Raw genomic sequence first — 16,219 nt, 5'->3', positions numbered from 1 at the left:
TAGTGAAGCCATCTCATCTTGCAGTTTTCTTTCGGGTGAGATTCAGTGTACTTACTAATTGAAGATGTATTCAGATTTTCTCTTTCCTTTTGTATCAGTTCAGTTAGATCAGTGTTTATAAGAATTTGTCCATTTCGTCCAGTTTGTTCTAACTTATTTAGTGTACAACAGTTCATCTAGTATTTTCTTCTAATCCTTTTTATTCCTGCAAAATTGTTACTAATGTCTCCACTTGGCCAACAGATTGTTAACAGAGGTACCAAAGCAACTCAGAGAGGAAATAATGCCTTTTCACAAATAGTGCTGGAACAATTGGACATTCATAGGTAATTAAAATGAATGTTGGGCCTCCCCGGCGGCGCAGCGGTTGAGCGCTGGGTTGTGAAGCTGCCCGCAGCCTCTGCAGTGCTGGTTCTATCCCTGGCTGCTCCCCGGCCACCGGAGGAGGGTCCCACATGGCGCGCAGACCTCTCCTGCCGCCCACTGCTCCCCTCAGCAGTGTACCTCGGTCCTTCTGCCTGCTCTGCTCCCCGCTCTGGCTCTGGTGAATTCTCTCACCCTCCTGCACTTCTGACTGTACCCAGTGCTTGTATAATAAATAAATAAATCTTTAAAAATAAATAAATAAAATGAATGTTAAACTAAATCTGACACATTATACAAGGGAAAAAACTAAATGAATCATAGATTTAAATATAAAAGTTAAAACTACAAATATTTTTAAAATGCAAACATAAGTGAAAATCTTACAGAATGAGGGTTTGATGAATTTATTGACATGACTTCAAAAGCATGACCTCTGATTTGCATTTCCCTGATTACAAGTGATGTTGAACATTTTTTCATATGCCTGTTGGCCATTTGCATTTCCTCTTTGGAGAAATGTCTTTTTAGTTCTTCTGCCCATTTTTTGACTGGATTATTTCCTTTGTTTTTGTTGAGTCTCATCAGCTCTTTGCAGATTTTTGTGATCAGTCCTTTATCATTAGTGTTGGGTGCAAAAATGTTCTCCCAGTTGGTGAGGTTTCTCTTTGTTTCGGTTATTGTCTCTTTTGCTGTGCAGAAGCTCTTTAATTTGATGTAGTCCCAGCTGTTTATCTTTGCTTTCACTATCACTGATTTGGATGATTTGTCTGTAAAGATTTTTTTTTAAAAGATTTATTTATTTATTTATACAAGCAACTGGGTACACTCAGAAGAGGGTGAGGGTGAGAGAATTCGCCAGAGCCCGAGCGAAGAACAGAACAGGCAGACTGATGAAATACACTGCTGAGGGGAGCAGCGGGCAAGACAGGAGAGGTCTGTTGCGCAATGTGGGACCCTTGCCAGCAGCCAGGGATCGAGCGGGTGCTGCAGAGGCTGTGGGCAGCTTCGCAGCCCAGCACTCAACCGCTGCGCCACCAGGGGAGGCCCTGTAAAGACATTTTTGAGGTGCATGTCATGTAGTGTTTCGCCTATATTTCCTTCTATATATTTTATAGTTTCAGGTCTTATGTCAAGTTCTTTAATCCATTTTGAGTTAGTTTTTGTGCATGGTACTAAAAATAGAGCTTCCATATGATCCAGCAATTCCACTCCTAGGTATTTACCCAAAGGACACAGAAGCATTATTTCAAAAGGGCACCTGCACCCCTGTGTTTATAGCAGCACTATTTACAATAGCTTAGCTTTGCAAACAACCCAGATGCCCAAAAATAGATGACTTGATCAAGAAGATGTGGTACATATACACAATGGAATATTACTCAGCAATCAAAAAGATAAACTCATGCAATTTGCAGCAACATGGATGGAGCTGGAAGGGATCATGCTTAGTGAAATAAGCCAGAAAGAAAAAGAAAAATACCAGATGGTCTCACCTCATAGCAGGAATTTAGAAAACCTAAATAAGGGGTCAGGAAAAAGACTAATTATAATAAAGAAAAAATCAACAAGCTATTATAAACCAGAGACACACTACGGGGAGGGGGAGGAAAGGAGGGATTAGGGTCAAAATAAGGAGGGTGGGAATTGTATGGGGAATATAACCAAAATGAAAATGCATACATTGTGCAAAAATGGAAAATGATGTAAGAATTATATAAAATAAAATATAAAAATATAGAAAAAACAAAAATTTTATAAAAAGCATAACCTCTGAAAGGAAAAAGTGATAAATTGAACTGAATCAAAATTAAGAACTTCTGCTCTAGGAAAACCTTGGTTAAAAGGATGAAAAGATAAGCTACAGACTGGGACCAAGCTACATGTCTGTCAGGGGACTCATATCTGGAATATATAAAGAACTTTCAAATCTCAACATCAAGACAGCTGAAATCCAAATAAAAAATAGACCAAAAATGAAGAACTACTAGGAGGTATCTCTCATAATGTACATATTTTGTATCCATTTGGATCGTTTGTGGGAAGCCTCCACTATATCCTGGCATGGTCTCTTCCAGGCTTCACGGAATGTGTTCTAGATACTTGTTGTCATCTGCCCCATGGGGGTTACATGCGGAATGCCTTATCTGTAAAATATAGAAGTGGTGTCAGTTCTTGGTATGTGAGTGTCAGACAAGGTTCACACAGAGGAGGTCACACTTGAGGTGAGTCTTAAAAAGTAATGTTCTTGCCTATGTTGATCTCACTCAGATAATCTGGAATAAACTCTCTCTATTTTTGAGGTAAGCAGATTTGCAGCCTTAATTCCATCTGCAACCTAAATTCTTCTTTGTCATGTGAAACAGCATATTCACAGGTGCTGGGTATGAGGATTTTGACATCTTTGCCTCCCATAAAAGTAGAATGCAGATGCAGACCTGTCCACCTCGAAACCTGATTTAATGCACACTTTTGAATCCATAGAAATGATTGCCTGTCCCATAACTGGTGCTGACACAACTGATTATCCTACAGAAAAAAATGAACTTGGATTCCAACCTAATACCATACACAAAAGTCATTTCCGAGTGGATAAAAAACTTAAATGTTAAAAGAAAAACTATAAAACATTAAAAGATAACATACGATATATTTATTACTCTGAGGTAGAGAAGAATTTCCTAAACCCAAGAAATATACACCACATAGGACAAAATTATAAATTTGCTTCTGTTAAGAACTTCTGTTCATCAATAGTACCTTAAAGAGACAAGACAGGCCACAAATTGGGAGATGATAGTTGTGACACTGGGTGCCAAGATGTGGTATACAGAGTAGGGGAGCTGGTGCTCATATATACTTACCTTTATACACATGCAAATATATTTTTAGATCAGTGATTACATGAAAGGTAAGCAACTCCAGGGGCACAGACATTTTACATTAAAGGAAATACTAATAACTGTTTGGAATCAGCCTCAACCTCAGCCTCAGCTGCTATCAGCTCAACATGCCTCAGAGTGCTTGCCTGGGCCCACATCCAAGGTAAGCCCCTGAGGCATTTCCCATCTTAAGTCCATGTTGTGGCTGGTCCTGCCCTTGTGCACCTTAATGTACCTTAGCAACAACCATCAGGGAGCTTTGTGAAAACAAGGTCTGTAACTCTTGAATCCTGGTTGGTACCTAGCATACCTGACCATACAACAAGGTCAAGATAACGGGGGGAGGAGGGAGAGAGAGAACACCAGCGGGTCTGTCTTTATTGGACTTGAGGCTGGGTTACCCAGGGTTTCACAGATTCACTTTTTGTTGGTGAACTGAAAGCATAAGAGAGGGAATTAACACATGGGAAGAAAGAGCAAGTAGTCAGTTTAATGGTCGGTTACCTAAGTCACCAGAATTTTCTAAAAGAGGCAGCTTCATGGATGGGATGGCCTTGCTCCTGATCTGGTTTGTAACTGGCAGTGTGTTTCAAGGTGGATGTCTTTAACGTGAATGCCTCAGCAAACAAATCTTAATATCACTTGTGAGGTGCTCATACTATGTAATATAGTTAATTTTGTGACCCGTAAGCCTGGCTAACATGTTCAACTCATTAGCAGTCAGAGATACCATTCCATACCCATCAGCCTGCCCAAAATTAAAATGTCTGACAGTTCCAACCCCAGGAGCTGGTTAGGATAGAGTGATGGGGTTGGTAGAGTAGCTCTGGAAAACAGCTTGGCATTCCCGGGAACCTGATGCCACACAGGGCATCTGTGTCCTAGAATATGAGTTCACTCCAGGAACGATGATTTCACCCAAGGAAGAAAAACCTCAGCCATACAATGCTTTTTTTCCAAAGAACCATAGAACATGAACAATATACACTTATTTGTGATACTAGAATTTCATTGGGGGGAATTAGCAAAACAGCATATAAAGATTTGGCGGGAGCAGGGGAGCAATAATGAAAAAGAGATTGAGAAACCCAGTTTGAGAGAAACTCCGAGGCTTGTGCCAAGGGGTGTGTGGACCTTTCTGAGGCAGCATCATGCACACCAGCAGCCACCCAGGAAACCACCCACTCTTCCCGGCAGCACAACTGATACGCAAACTTCGAAGTGTTCCTAACATGGAAGACTGCATCCGTGACAGCCAGCCGGTCACAGCAACGCAGCAGACGAGTGAGAAAAGCTGGCCAGAGAAGAGAAACTGGAATAGATCCATTTCCATAATGTGAAGCCATGAGAAACTCAGCAAAAATAAATGCTAAAGCAAAGACAAGCGTGGGAACAGTTTATACAATTTTGCACTATTGGCTCTCTCTGAAGGTTGGAAAGGGGACGAGGAGGACAGAGGTGTGTACTGGAGGTTGGATTCCAAGATTCTGGAGTTTTTCTTAAGCACCATAAGCATTGGTTTCCATTTTATTAATTTTCAAACTATATTTGCACATATATTTCTTTGGAGAGAGAGAGAGAGAGAGATTTCTTTGAAGATATATCTGCATGCGTATAATATACATAGGACTGTATTTCATAATAACTTTCTAACATTTTTCTTAAGGGTACTCTACTGTACCTGCCACACTGGTAAATGCGTTTGAGTTGAGTTCAACAGGAGGGCACTCCTGAGAGTGTGCTGGGGCAGATGCCAGTGTTTCCTGTGTGGGCCTGGCAGGGGCTGAGTGGAAGGTAATTACAGGGCTGGTGGGATAGCCCTGCACTCCTTCAAGCAGACCTCATTTTCTTGCAGCGAAATTGGTTTAGAAACTAGTTCCCAGATCTTCTCCCTCCTCCCAAAGAAGGAGTATTTATCCTGAACAGGTCCCTCTCCTTTTCTGTGTTCCCCTCCCCACCCCAGCTCCTCCCTGCCAGCTGCTCTCTTTCCTTCCAGCCATCCCCGATGGAACTCTGAACACGGTCATCTGTGCCGACGAGGTGGGGAGTGAGGAGGACTTGTATGACAGCTCCGGCCACCACTACAGCCACCCTGGAGGGGGCGGCGAGCAGCTGGCCATCAATGAGGTAGGGTCAGGGCTGCGTGGGTGGGGGGACGGGACGGGAACAGTGGCCTAGCTGTCAAGGCAACTCCAGCATCCTCATGCAGGCCTGCATGTCCTCACTCTGCACTCCCAGCAGACGACAGTGGCGCGGGCATGCACACAGCACCATCCAACCCGTCACTCTCATGTTAGGATGTGGTGTCCACACACAGAGCTTGTCCAAACACAGGACCCTCCCCTGTGCCCCCTGGGCCCTACAGGGAAGCTATAATAGCACGTGGAATATGTAAGACGGTGGGTCTGTCCACTGAGCCTTCTCTATAATGTAGTGCTGATTGGGATAACCTGCTCCATTTGGAATAACCACCACCACCATCACCACCACCACAACCTGCCAACAGGCTGTCCAGGCAGGACCAGGGCCAAGGCTTGTGAAGGTTGATTTCTTTCCTCTTGACTCCAAGAGCTCAAAAATATCGCTGTGGCTTTGACAACCATGTCAGGTTACTATTTTTTTGTTGTTGTTGTTGCTATTCTTACCTAAGCAAACGAAATTAGTGAGAAACTTCATTTAAGTAAAAATGGCTCCCAAATGAAGTTCTACATTCTCCATGGAGAAAAGAGTTTTAAGACCTTGACTCACCTCTCCTCTGTGCTCCTTTTTTCTTCCCCCTTTTTAACTTGATTGAGAGGGGTCTGGTGAACATAATGTTAATAGTGTGAATGTTGAATGAAGTATTAATTGGCATCAGTACGTGCCCACAACAACACCATATTCTCCTCCTGGTCATGATAGACTGTGTATTTCTGCTTCCTTAAAACCAGAATGGATTGCGCAGGATCTTCAATCCCCCGAAAATGTTCAGCAGGAGAAGATCAGTTTACAAACAGTTAGGTTTTACTATTTCTGTGAATGAATGGGCCAGGAGGCTTCTCAGAAGCCCTTCTGGAGTGTGATGTCCTCATTACTGATTTGATGGATGGGTCCAAACTGCTGGGGTCTGAGCAGAGTTAAAATAGTTGTGAAATAATGCTTTGTGCAAAACCCATGATGCATAAGGAATAGACATTCAGATACATTGATTTTCCCCATAAATAAAGTTTCTTTAAGTGCTTCTCACAAACTGTGTTGAATGGAAAGTGTTCTAAAATTATCATCTTAAACAGAATTCACAGGCTATGAATTCTGCTTTTCCTTGAAGATGCAGGCTGCCCTCCTCAGTCTTTGGTGCATCACTGTGAAATAGGCTGACCATGTGATTGCATGAGGACTGCCTGAAATAATGAATATAAATGACATTCTTCTTGGATTCTCAGTGACTCTCCAATGACAAGGATGATCATAAAGAAAGACACACAGGAAGCTTTTAGGGACTTTACAGGGTAGGGTTTTGAGGTTGGCCCTCAGCACTGCATGGTTAGAGCTCGTGCATTACGTCTGTCTGCCTCCCAGCCAGTGACACTGAAATGCTGTCTGCTGTCACACCGCACTGCCAGGGGAGGAGCTGCTTTTTGAAGTCCTTGACAAGTTGTTCACGCTGAGATCCTTAGGATGAGAAAAACCAAGAACCAAAACTGTTCTAAAAGAACAAAGGACACCTTGTTGAGGAAAATAGAGGGAATATGGGTTATAAATTGTATGGCACCTATTTTGGCTGCTTAGAGAATTTGCTTCAAAGATTTTTCTTGGTATCTAGGTTCCTAAGCAGACAGAGTGGTAGTGGTGTGCCTTGTGTTTAGAGACCTCAGTGTTTTCCAGGATGTTAGTCTTCCCTAGACCCCATTAAGCCCCCGGAGGGAGGCTTGGGGCCACCTTACTGGGGAGGACGGTTCTGTTGAGGACCATGGAGCCCTAGGGCCTTTGGGGTCTCTGTAGAAAAGAATTTCACAAAGTGCCAGAATGAAGCCAGCAACAAAGTTTATTCGGAAGCTACTGGACAGAACACTGCAGGGGGGAGGGGGGCAGTCTCAGAAAGGGGGAGCCCTGCACTGAGCAGTAAAGCATTAGAGTTTTCCAGGTAAGAACCTGGGTGGGAGGGGGTCCCTCTTGATTATGCATACCTTGCCCCCATCACTGCCCAATTCTAGACCAATTAAAACTACCTCTCCCTCCCTCTTTTTGAGTCCAGAGAAACTGTAGCTAAGACTATTCCCAGATCTACAGGACCTGCAAACTTTATCTGGTCCTTGAAACAAAGCAGTAGCCCCAGCTGGGTTGTTGGGTGGCAGAAATGCAGCTGCGCTGCTCTGGGGGAGGGCATGAGGGCCCTTTCCCATCCCCAAAGGTTTGGCCAAACTGAAGAGGCCCTCTCCAGTGACACAGAAACCGGTGTAGGCTGGAGGTGGTGCTCAGTGTGGGCAGTGCCTCCCAGAAAGAGAATCCCACAAAAGGTGGCAGAACATGAGGGGCAAAGCTTGGTTAGGAGGCTGGCACCCTGAGTCTGACCCATCCTGCCACTGACCAGGACAGGACCTGTGTCACATTATTGCCTCCCCAGGCCTGTCTGCTCCCTGTATAGTGGAGGTGGCACCTGCAGGAGGTTTCCAGTGCCAGCTTGTACTGGGTCCTGGGGAACAGCTATACCTATTCCTCTTTGCTGGCAGCATTAAATAGACTCATTTGGTCAGAAACTTCAAGAAGAGAAAAAATGGTGATTCTCAGTGACAGGCTTGTTCACCTGCCTCCAAAGCAGTGACTTCCCACCTCGAGTGCCTGGCCCCTTGTCCACTTGGGAACCCTCCTGGCTGACCAGACCCCCCTGTGTGGGCGTCCCACTGCAGTCGGGCCCAGTGCTCACCTAGCCCAAGGATTGTTTCTGAGGAGTTGAAGGTGGAAAGCAGACAGTATCTTTGGAAGACCTTGTTCTGTTCTCATTTCCACAACCACTCCACTACACCTCCCCAGGGTTGTGAGCCGGAAAGGAACAGGAGGCGCAGCTCTTGGCAGGAAGCCTGGGGTCCTCTGTTGCCTAGCTCACCACCCCTGGACAGCAGCTAGGCCTCAGGGGCACTAAAGGAGGGCGTGTGGTAGGGCCTTGGTGTCCTGGTCCCCTCTAGGCACCTGTGTAGAGCTGCTCTGATGTCCCTGCTGAGGGGCAGGTGAAGCCCTAACTAGAGGGCAGGCAGGTATCAAATGCATCTCATCTGGACTTTGAAGCATGAAGGGGCTGGAATGTGCAGCCAGCGGGTGGAGCGGGACTGTGCCCGCCGCCAGGCCGCAGGGTCCTCAGAGGGTGTAGACAGCCCTGCTGGTGTCACACGGCAACACGTCTGTGGGGAACACCTGGAGGATGCTGTCCCGAACCCTGACCAGTCCCTTGGCAGAGTCATTCTGGCCTTCGTGCAGGTCCTGCCATCTTCGCCAGAACCTGCAACCCCGGATCTGGGTTCCAGCCTGACCCGGCCCTTGCAGCCCCTCCGCAGCCCCAGTGAGAACTCCCTGCAGGCGAGCACTTCAGATACGTGCTTCCTGCTTGGCCCGTATTGGACAACAGCTGGACTTAGGTCTCGTGAGCAGGAAGGACATCTTTCAGCCCCTGCCTGCACATCCACACCCACAGCAGCCTCCCCTGCCCTCCTGAAGCGGGGGCACCTGGGGCCCAGCCCTCATCTGCCCCAAATACCAACATTCCGCCCATCTTGTCTTCCCATCTCCAGCCACCTCAGCAGATTTGCAGTCCGCAGATGCCCAACCCCGCCTTCAGCTGAGTGGCGGCTCCCTGCTGTGCATTCTTCCTTAGCCTCCCCAGTGTGGAGATCTGCCTTGAACCCCTCCAGGGCCTAGGCCTCTGCTTTCCAGCCTTTTGGGCTTTGTTTTTGGTCATGAAACCCCCCCCACACACACACAAAGGCTGTTGCGCCCCATCTCCCCTGCCCTGAACCCAGGTGAGCAGGCTCCAAAGGCGGATGACCAGAGCCGGTGACAGTGCCTCTCGGCCCTTGGCCCAGGGCCTTCCGAGTTCTTCTGCCAGCTTAACTCCTCCGCGGCCTGCTCCACTGCCGTGGCAGCTCATCCGGAGCTGGGCGACGGCTGTAGTCCAACACGTGCCCCTGGGGCCAACCCTGCAGCAGGCGGGACTGGAGAGCTGCAGTGCTCAGCTCTGCACTGACCCCTGGGCTCCCGGGACTGCCCTGCCCAGGCGCTGAGGACATAGTCCTCTACACTCTCTCTCCTGGCGGGCGGTGGCTCTGCCACCACAGGGACACAATGACACATCTGACCCAAGCCAGGAGTTCTGAGCCCCAGCCCACCAGAGGGTATGTCACAGCTTTAACCAGAGAAGCACTAAGATTTCATGTGGCTGGGAGCCTTTAGTGCTTTCTGATCCCCGCCCCTATCCCTCCAGAGAGCTTGAGGGATTACATCCTGAGTCTAGTTTTCCCATGAGTTGGGTAGGAGCAGGAGACTCTCTCCCAACCCAGCTCTGCCACACACCGGTCCTCACACAGGTAAGCCACACATTCCCACACACAGGTACCCACACATACCCACACACAGGTACACACACAGGACACCCACACATACCCACACACAGGTACACACACAGGCAAATGCACAGTGCGTCCACTTGGGTGTCTTCAGCAGGGTGGTCTGCATCTATGCTTGCTCACGTGCATGCCGTGCCCGCACTCACAGAAGGCTGGACACGGAGCACTCCAGGCATGAATACTCCGTCTCTGCATATGCTCCCTCCATGGACTCCCCCTGCTCCTGCATGCCCCTGAGCATGGAGCCTAGAAGGCTCTGCCCACCAGGGAGCTGCTTTCAGGCTCCTCAGCCCCACAGCTGCAGCCTCTGATCCCTCAGAGGGTGACTGCATGGAGCCCACCATTGCTGATGGAACAAGAGACACCTGCATGTGAGTTTGAACAGTGCAGAGTTAAGGTTGCAGGTTCTGCCAGAGGCAGTGGCAACCCCGGGTACCTGACATGGGGTATTTTTAAAAGCCACTGACCCAAATGCAGAAGAATGAAATTGGACTGGATCTCACACCATATACAGAAATCAACTGCAAAAATGATTAAATAAAAGATAAGAAACCATAGAACTGCAGAAGAAAATGGAGAAGCCTCCTTGACATTGACCTACCTAGCCAGTGACTTTTTGGATGGTACCAAAAACAAGGAGAGCAGAATCAAAAATAGACAGGTGGGTTGCATGAAATAAAAGTTTCTGCACAGCAAAGGCAATGGTCCACCGCGTGAAAAGGCAACCCACGGGGTAAGAGAAAGCATTTGTAAACCATGTGTCTGTCAACAGTTAATATCCAGTCCATAAGGAACTCCTACAACCCAGGAGCAAAAAATAATTTTTTAAATCCAATTTAAAAAGGAGAAAAGACATTAATAGATATTTCTCAAAAAAAGATACACATTGCTATCGGGTGCATGAAGAGCTGATCATCAGTCCTCGTAAGGGACTGAGTCCCCACGGTGAGGCGGCGCCCTACTCCTCTCAGATGGGCTGAGCGGGCAGCCGGGGCAGCGAGTGCGGAGGAAAGACGGCTCCGCGCGGTGGGGGGATGGGAACTGGCCGCCGTGGAGACTGGCTTCACCACGGAGCACGGGGGGCTGCTTAAGGTGTTCTAGATGCAACTCTGACGTGGTGGGGCAGCCCCACATCTGGGCGTGCAGCCAAAGGAGAGGACGTTGGGCTCCAAAGAAACGCCAGCACCCCACGTGCACGGCCGCGGCGTTCCCAGCAGCGCGCGTCATCCAGGGACGGGGGACCTGGAGGCCCTGAGGGGTGCGTGTCCCTGCGCGCGCGTCCGTCCAGAGACGCAGCCCGGGGGTGCAGGCGCGGCCGCGGGTCTCGGCCTCTGGAAAGGAAGGCGGTCTCCCGCTGGCGCACACGTGGGCGGGGCGGGGGCTGTGGTGCCGGGGAACGCGCGCCAGGCGCACGGAGGCGAGCGCCGCGCGGTTTCGCGTGTGAGAGTGGAGGGGCCGCGCGGGCCCTGGGGAGGGGGCCGGGGAGGCGCTGGTCAAGGGACGGCGTTTCAGGGGTGCAGGGCGAGTGAATTCGGGAGACCTAATGTACGGGACGGGGCTGGGGTGAGCAACGCTGTCCTGGCTTCTCGGGATTTGCTGAGATCTTCACTTGAACCGCACGCGCGGCGGCGGCGGCCGGGAGGACAGGCGGGCGCGCGGCGGATCCCCGGGCCCCGCGCCCCCCCGACGCGCGGTCCGCCGGCTGCCCCGCGGCGAAGCCGGGGCTGGTGGGGTTGACAAGCCCGCGGGAAGGGAGGGCTGCGCCGAGGGCGCGGCCCGCAGGCGGCTTTCCAGGGCCTGCGGGCGCCTCCGCGGGGATCGCGCCGGCGTGTGTCCCGCGTTCGCGTCCCGGCTCCGTCGCCCGCTGCTCCCGGCCGCGTCCGGCGCCGCTTCCCTCCCCGGGAGGGCGGGTCGGGGCCGCCCAGGGTCCAGCGCCGCGAGGTCCCCGCCCCCCGACGTCGCCCCCCCCGCCGGCTCCGCCCTCGGCGCGCGCCCCCTCGCCGGGGCCGGGTCTCCCCGCCGCGCTGCGGCTCCGCCCTCCGCGCTCCGCCCGGCGCCCTCCGGGCCGAGGGGCCGCGGACTCGGCGCTGGGAGCGGGCGGCGCCGCCATGGCCAGGGCCGCGCAGAGCCGGCGGCGCCCGGGGGCCGGGAACGCCCTGCGCGCGGTGCTGCGCTGCAACCTGCCGCCCGGCGCGCAGCGCGTGGTGGTCTTCGCGGTGCTGGCGCTGCTCGTGCTCATCAACGTCGTGCTCATCTTCCTGCTGGCCTTCCGCTGAGCCCGCGTGAGTGCGCCGCCCGGGCCCGGCCCCCGGCCCCCCGGTCTCCCGGCACCCCCGGCCCCCCCGACCCCCGGCTCCCCCGGCCCCCCCGGCCCCCGGCCCCCGGACACCCGGCCCCCCGGCCTCCCGGCCCCCCACGGCCCCCCCAGCCCCCGGCCCCCGGCCCCCCGACCCCCGGCCCCCCCCCGGCCCCGGCCCCGCCCCCTCGGCGATCGCGGGTGTTCCCGGCGGGCCTGGGCCCCGCGATCCCCGCCGCGCCCCGGAGAGCGCCCCGCCGCCCCCCCCCACCATGGCCCGGGTCCGATTGCGCGCCCACCGCGGCCGGCAACATCTGGGGACTGGGGCGGGGTCACTTGGGCCGCAGGGACCTTCCGGTTGAGTGTGTGTGTGTGTGTGTGTGTGTGTAACATGGCCGAGTGTGGGGGGGGCGGGGAGTGGGGGGTGGGAATGTGGGTGCAGCTGGGCGGAAACCGCCGGCAGGTGACCCCCCTAGGCGGACCCGGCCACCGTGTCTGTGGGGTGAGACGCGAGCTCGGGGAGATGAGTGGGCGCCTCCCGCGCTTTCCCGCAGCTGCGTTTCCCATTTTAGGTTGTAAGCGGCCCCTCTCGGCCCACCCCCTGCCCCAGGCAGAGCCCCCCGGGCCCCCCGCATGTGGGTCGCCTGACACCTTCACCCACCACCCCTTCCCTGTGAGGGAGAGGAAGCCAGGGGCCGGGTGGGAGGGCGGTGGGCAGGAGTCACCGCCCTTTGTCAGATTAGACCTCCCTCTCCCCATAAACCTCAGCGCAGAGCGGCTCTGCCCCTGTCCATGCCCGCGTTACACTTGAGCTTGCCCCTCCTGTTGAACAGCCCCCCGCTGGCCCCCGCAAGACCCCCACGTCTCTGAGCCAGCTTTGGTTCTGCTGTCAGGCCCCTCCACCTGCCCAGGTGCGCCTCAAGACAGGCTCTGCTGTCAGGCCTCTCCCCAGAACTGGCCCAGAGTGGGGCCCCGGTGGCCTCTGGCCTTTCGTGGAGGCAGCATGTGTCTCTGCTCTCGGAGCTGGGTGCTGTCTTGCTGATGTCACGTGAGACAGCGGGTGTCGCAGCCCGCCCGCCAGAGCCTTCTGTGTGGGCCTTCGCAGGAGCTCTGTGGCCCACGTGGACAGAGTATCCCTGTGGCGTCAGTGGGAGCCCGCCGTGGGGAGCAGCAGGCGCTCTCGGCTGTGTGTAGGATGCCTCCGGCGTCCAGCACGGGGCTGGGCCACGGAATGACAAAGGTGAGCATCCCCCAGCACCGCGGGTAGAGTGACCCGGCAGGTTGGAGACAGGTCTCCTCGATGAACGCGTGGGAACCCTGGCTCTCTGGAGAGCCCCACGCCTGCCCAGTGCTTACGTGGGCGCCTCCCGTGTGGGCTTCCATCTGTCTGCAAGGACAGGAAGATAAGTCAGAGGTGGGTGGGGCGCTGGGGTGGACAGGAGGACAGGAGGGAATGTTGTTCGGACTCACCAGAGGGAAAGGGGCTGGCGGACCCGCTCTCACCTGGGAAGGGAGGCCGTGCGGGTGCCTCACGTTACTCCCTTCGGCCCGGGCTCCAGCCTCTGGGCAGCCCCTGACTGCCCTGAGCCGCGCGGGGTGCAGCTGCTGGAGCCGAGCAGAACAGCTGCACCTGCGCTCTGGACACTCAGCAGACGCGGGGTCCCGCCCATTAGCCAGCCTGTGGCCATGCGCTGGCAGGTCCATGTTGGGGGCACAGGGAGAGTGACTCAGAACACCCGCTTTTCGGGGCTCAAAGCCACAAAGCTTAAACAGGAAGTTTTGTTCCCTGTGTCCAAACCTCAGTGTGCCGAGGAGGCTCCAAGCCTGAGCCCTTGCGCGGTCTCAAAACACAGACATGTTCCTGAACAGCCCGTGGCGACCCTTGTCCCTGCAGCCTTTCTCATGGGCTGGCCCACTCCGCCTTCCAGCATCCTGCGCCTTCCTTGTCCACCCCACGCCCTCCCGGGCCTGGAGGGATCCTGCAGGTGGGAGATGTGCAGCCGAGCGCTGCTCCATCTAGCGCCCGTCCCTGGCTGCAGCAGCCTTGCTCCCTTGTGGTCTCCACATCCTCCTGACTCATCCAATCACGTTGCATCAAGCAGGTCTGATCCAGGGAGCCAGGCCTGTGACAGAGTGACACGCCGGCAGTAGGCCTTTCAGGCTGGCTGAGAACAGGGGTCCCTTGAGGAGACACGTGGCCCCCAGGAACGACCCAGGGCTCTGTGCCCAGAGTGGGCACCAGGAATGTACAGCCCCTCTGGCTGCTGCCTGAGAGAGAGTGTGTTCATAGGCCAAGGATTATTCTATGGAATGGTTTCATCAGGCCTTAGAGCAGTTTTACCCCAGAAAACAGGAAGAACCGGTGGTTTCTGAATGTGCTTGCTCAGGCCTTACCCTGGAGGGCAGGCCTCACCCTGAATGGGCTCCGGCGCTTGGTAGCCCACCCCACCTCTTGCCTTGTCTATTCAGGGCACAGTGGAGGTCTCTTAAAGCAGTAACCAGAACCCACTCAGGTGGCCGCCCTGCCCATCCTGCCATGCCCACTCCCAGTGTGCTCTGAGGATAAGCACGCTCCGGGGAAAGACCCAGGCCCCGAAGCCAAGGGAGGTCTCATACCCGGAGGGGCAGGCGGCAGCTCAGAGGAGGAAACAGTTGGCACAGAGGGGCTGTCTGCAAGGCCTTGAGTGCTTGACTTAAGAGCCGGAGCTGATCCCGCCAGAACCAACACTTGGCCCAGCAGAGAGGAACAGGGAACCTGCAGCCCCAAGTGCCCAGGTCCTCAGCAACCCCCACCCCGAGACACTCGTCCTCCCAGGAGCAAAAAGTGAGCCCGCACTACAGGAAAGCAGGCGTCAGCCAGATAGGAGATGGAGCTTGCGCACGAGGGCCACCCGAAGGTGCTGTCCCCCTGCCGGCGGTGGGGGGGGGGTGGATCCCAACACGAGGTCCATGACCACATGGGAAAAAGGAACCTTGCCAGCTGTTTCAGCAGAGAGAACTCCGCATGAGGAATATTAGCAAGTTACAAGGTGAAGAACTCAGAACCCACGTGCACAAAAGCAGCCCTGAGCCAGCACAGAGGCAACAGCTGCAAGGCACCCCTCTACCAGGGCTAAGGAGCTGAAAGAAGGGCAGAATAATGACACCCGGTCCTCCTGTGGACTTGGGGCCCGGGACTCTGAGGAGGGCAGTGGTTCCCCTAGTGCTGGGGGGACGGGCCTGTGCTTTGTGACAAGTTCTGAGAGTTTATAAACCGCTGCCAACGACATCGTTACCAACATGGCTGGGCACCACTGCACCTGGGTGAGGTGGCACTTTTGCTTGTCAGGTGACCTCAGAGGTACCCCCAATCTACAAGCCAGTGAAAGGGAGGTAGCTCCTCCCTCCAGTGCCAGAGGTGGAGACCCTCACTAAAGCACTGGCATAGCAGTACTGTGTCGTGCGGTGCCCTGCCAGCATCAGGGAGCGGGGTGACTGGGCAGAGTTAAGAGGCAACAGCTGAATCACTGGCTCCCTGGGGTAGGAGGTGTGCCCCGCAATAAAGCAGGGAGCTACATGACCACCAGATTCTAATGGTCACGGCCGCTTCAGGCTTCCTATGAACCCTGATAGTCCAGACATGCCCAGGGAAGCACCCTGACTCCCCAAAGAGCAGCTGGCTCAGAGGGAACCTCCATCCATTTCCTCTACCAGGAGTCAGGATATCCTTGCCCAGAGCTGCTGATGGTGTGGGGCAGAGGACAGCAGCACCTGCCCCTAGAGGAAACACCCATGTGGCATCCTGACCCCACTGACCTGCATGTCCCTCGCTCTCTCCACAGCTCATCAGCGATGGCAGTGTGGTCTGTGCTGAAGCACTCTGGGACCATGTCACCATGGATGACCAGGAACTGGGTTTCAAAGCTGGGGATGTCATCGAAGTAATGGATGCCACCAACCGAGAGTGGTGGTGGGGCCGTGTCGCCGACGGCGAGGGGTGGTTTCCAGCCAGCTTCGTGCGGGTACGCTGCCTTGCGCTGTCCAGGCCCTTGGAGAGCGTGGCTCTGCTCAGAGACGCAAGTCTGAACGCCTCTGAGGCCCAAGGT

General features: G+C 53.8%; 2 protein-coding genes across 6 annotated transcripts in view; both read left to right on the top strand.

Moving 5' to 3' along the window:
• The window catches only part of ARHGEF4 (Rho guanine nucleotide exchange factor 4), a 74,807-nt gene that overhangs the window by 51,462 nt on the left and 7,126 nt on the right, over positions 1–16,219 (top strand). For 2 of the 3 annotated variants that reach the window (XM_037523165.2, XM_037523161.2), the window contains 2 exons: positions 5,242–5,372; positions 15,956–16,135. In XM_037523165.2, coding sequence (XP_037379062.1) covers positions 5,242–5,372; positions 15,956–16,135 — 311 coding nt within the window. Of the gene's footprint in view, positions 1–5,241; positions 5,373–13,228; positions 13,375–15,955; positions 16,136–16,219 lie in introns of those variants that run through there. The other variant, XM_037523162.2, reaches the window with a different exon arrangement.
• On the top strand, positions 11,947–15,993 carry SMIM39 (small integral membrane protein 39). Of its 3 annotated transcripts, none has more exons than XM_054699617.1 (2): positions 11,947–12,120; positions 15,956–15,993. In XM_054699617.1, exon 1 carries the CDS (start codon positions 11,947–11,949, stop codon positions 12,112–12,114), a length of 168 nt encoding a protein of 55 aa, XP_054555592.1. In that variant the 3' UTR covers positions 12,115–12,120; positions 15,956–15,993. The 3 variants fall into 3 exon arrangements, with proteins under 3 accessions (XP_054555592.1, XP_054555590.1, XP_054555591.1); XM_054699615.1 differs by lacking the exon at positions 15,956–15,993 and adding an exon at positions 13,240–13,278; XM_054699616.1 differs by lacking the exon at positions 15,956–15,993 and adding an exon at positions 13,028–13,127.

This window comes from Talpa occidentalis, unplaced genomic scaffold, assembly GCF_014898055.3.
Source record: "Talpa occidentalis isolate TD23 unplaced genomic scaffold, MPIMG_talOcc4v2.1 talOcc4.3, whole genome shotgun sequence".
Lineage (NCBI taxonomy): Eukaryota > Metazoa > Chordata > Mammalia > Eulipotyphla > Talpidae > Talpa > Talpa occidentalis.
Note: the sequence above shows the minus strand (reverse complement) of the source record. Positions and strands in the feature narration are given on the sequence as shown.

Bases quoted from the DNA above. Each gene is read 5' to 3' on its own strand.
- SMIM39 (XM_054699617.1), top strand. From the start codon at position 11,947: ATGGCCAGGGCCGCGCAGAGCCGGCGGCGCCCGGGGGCCGGGAACGCC.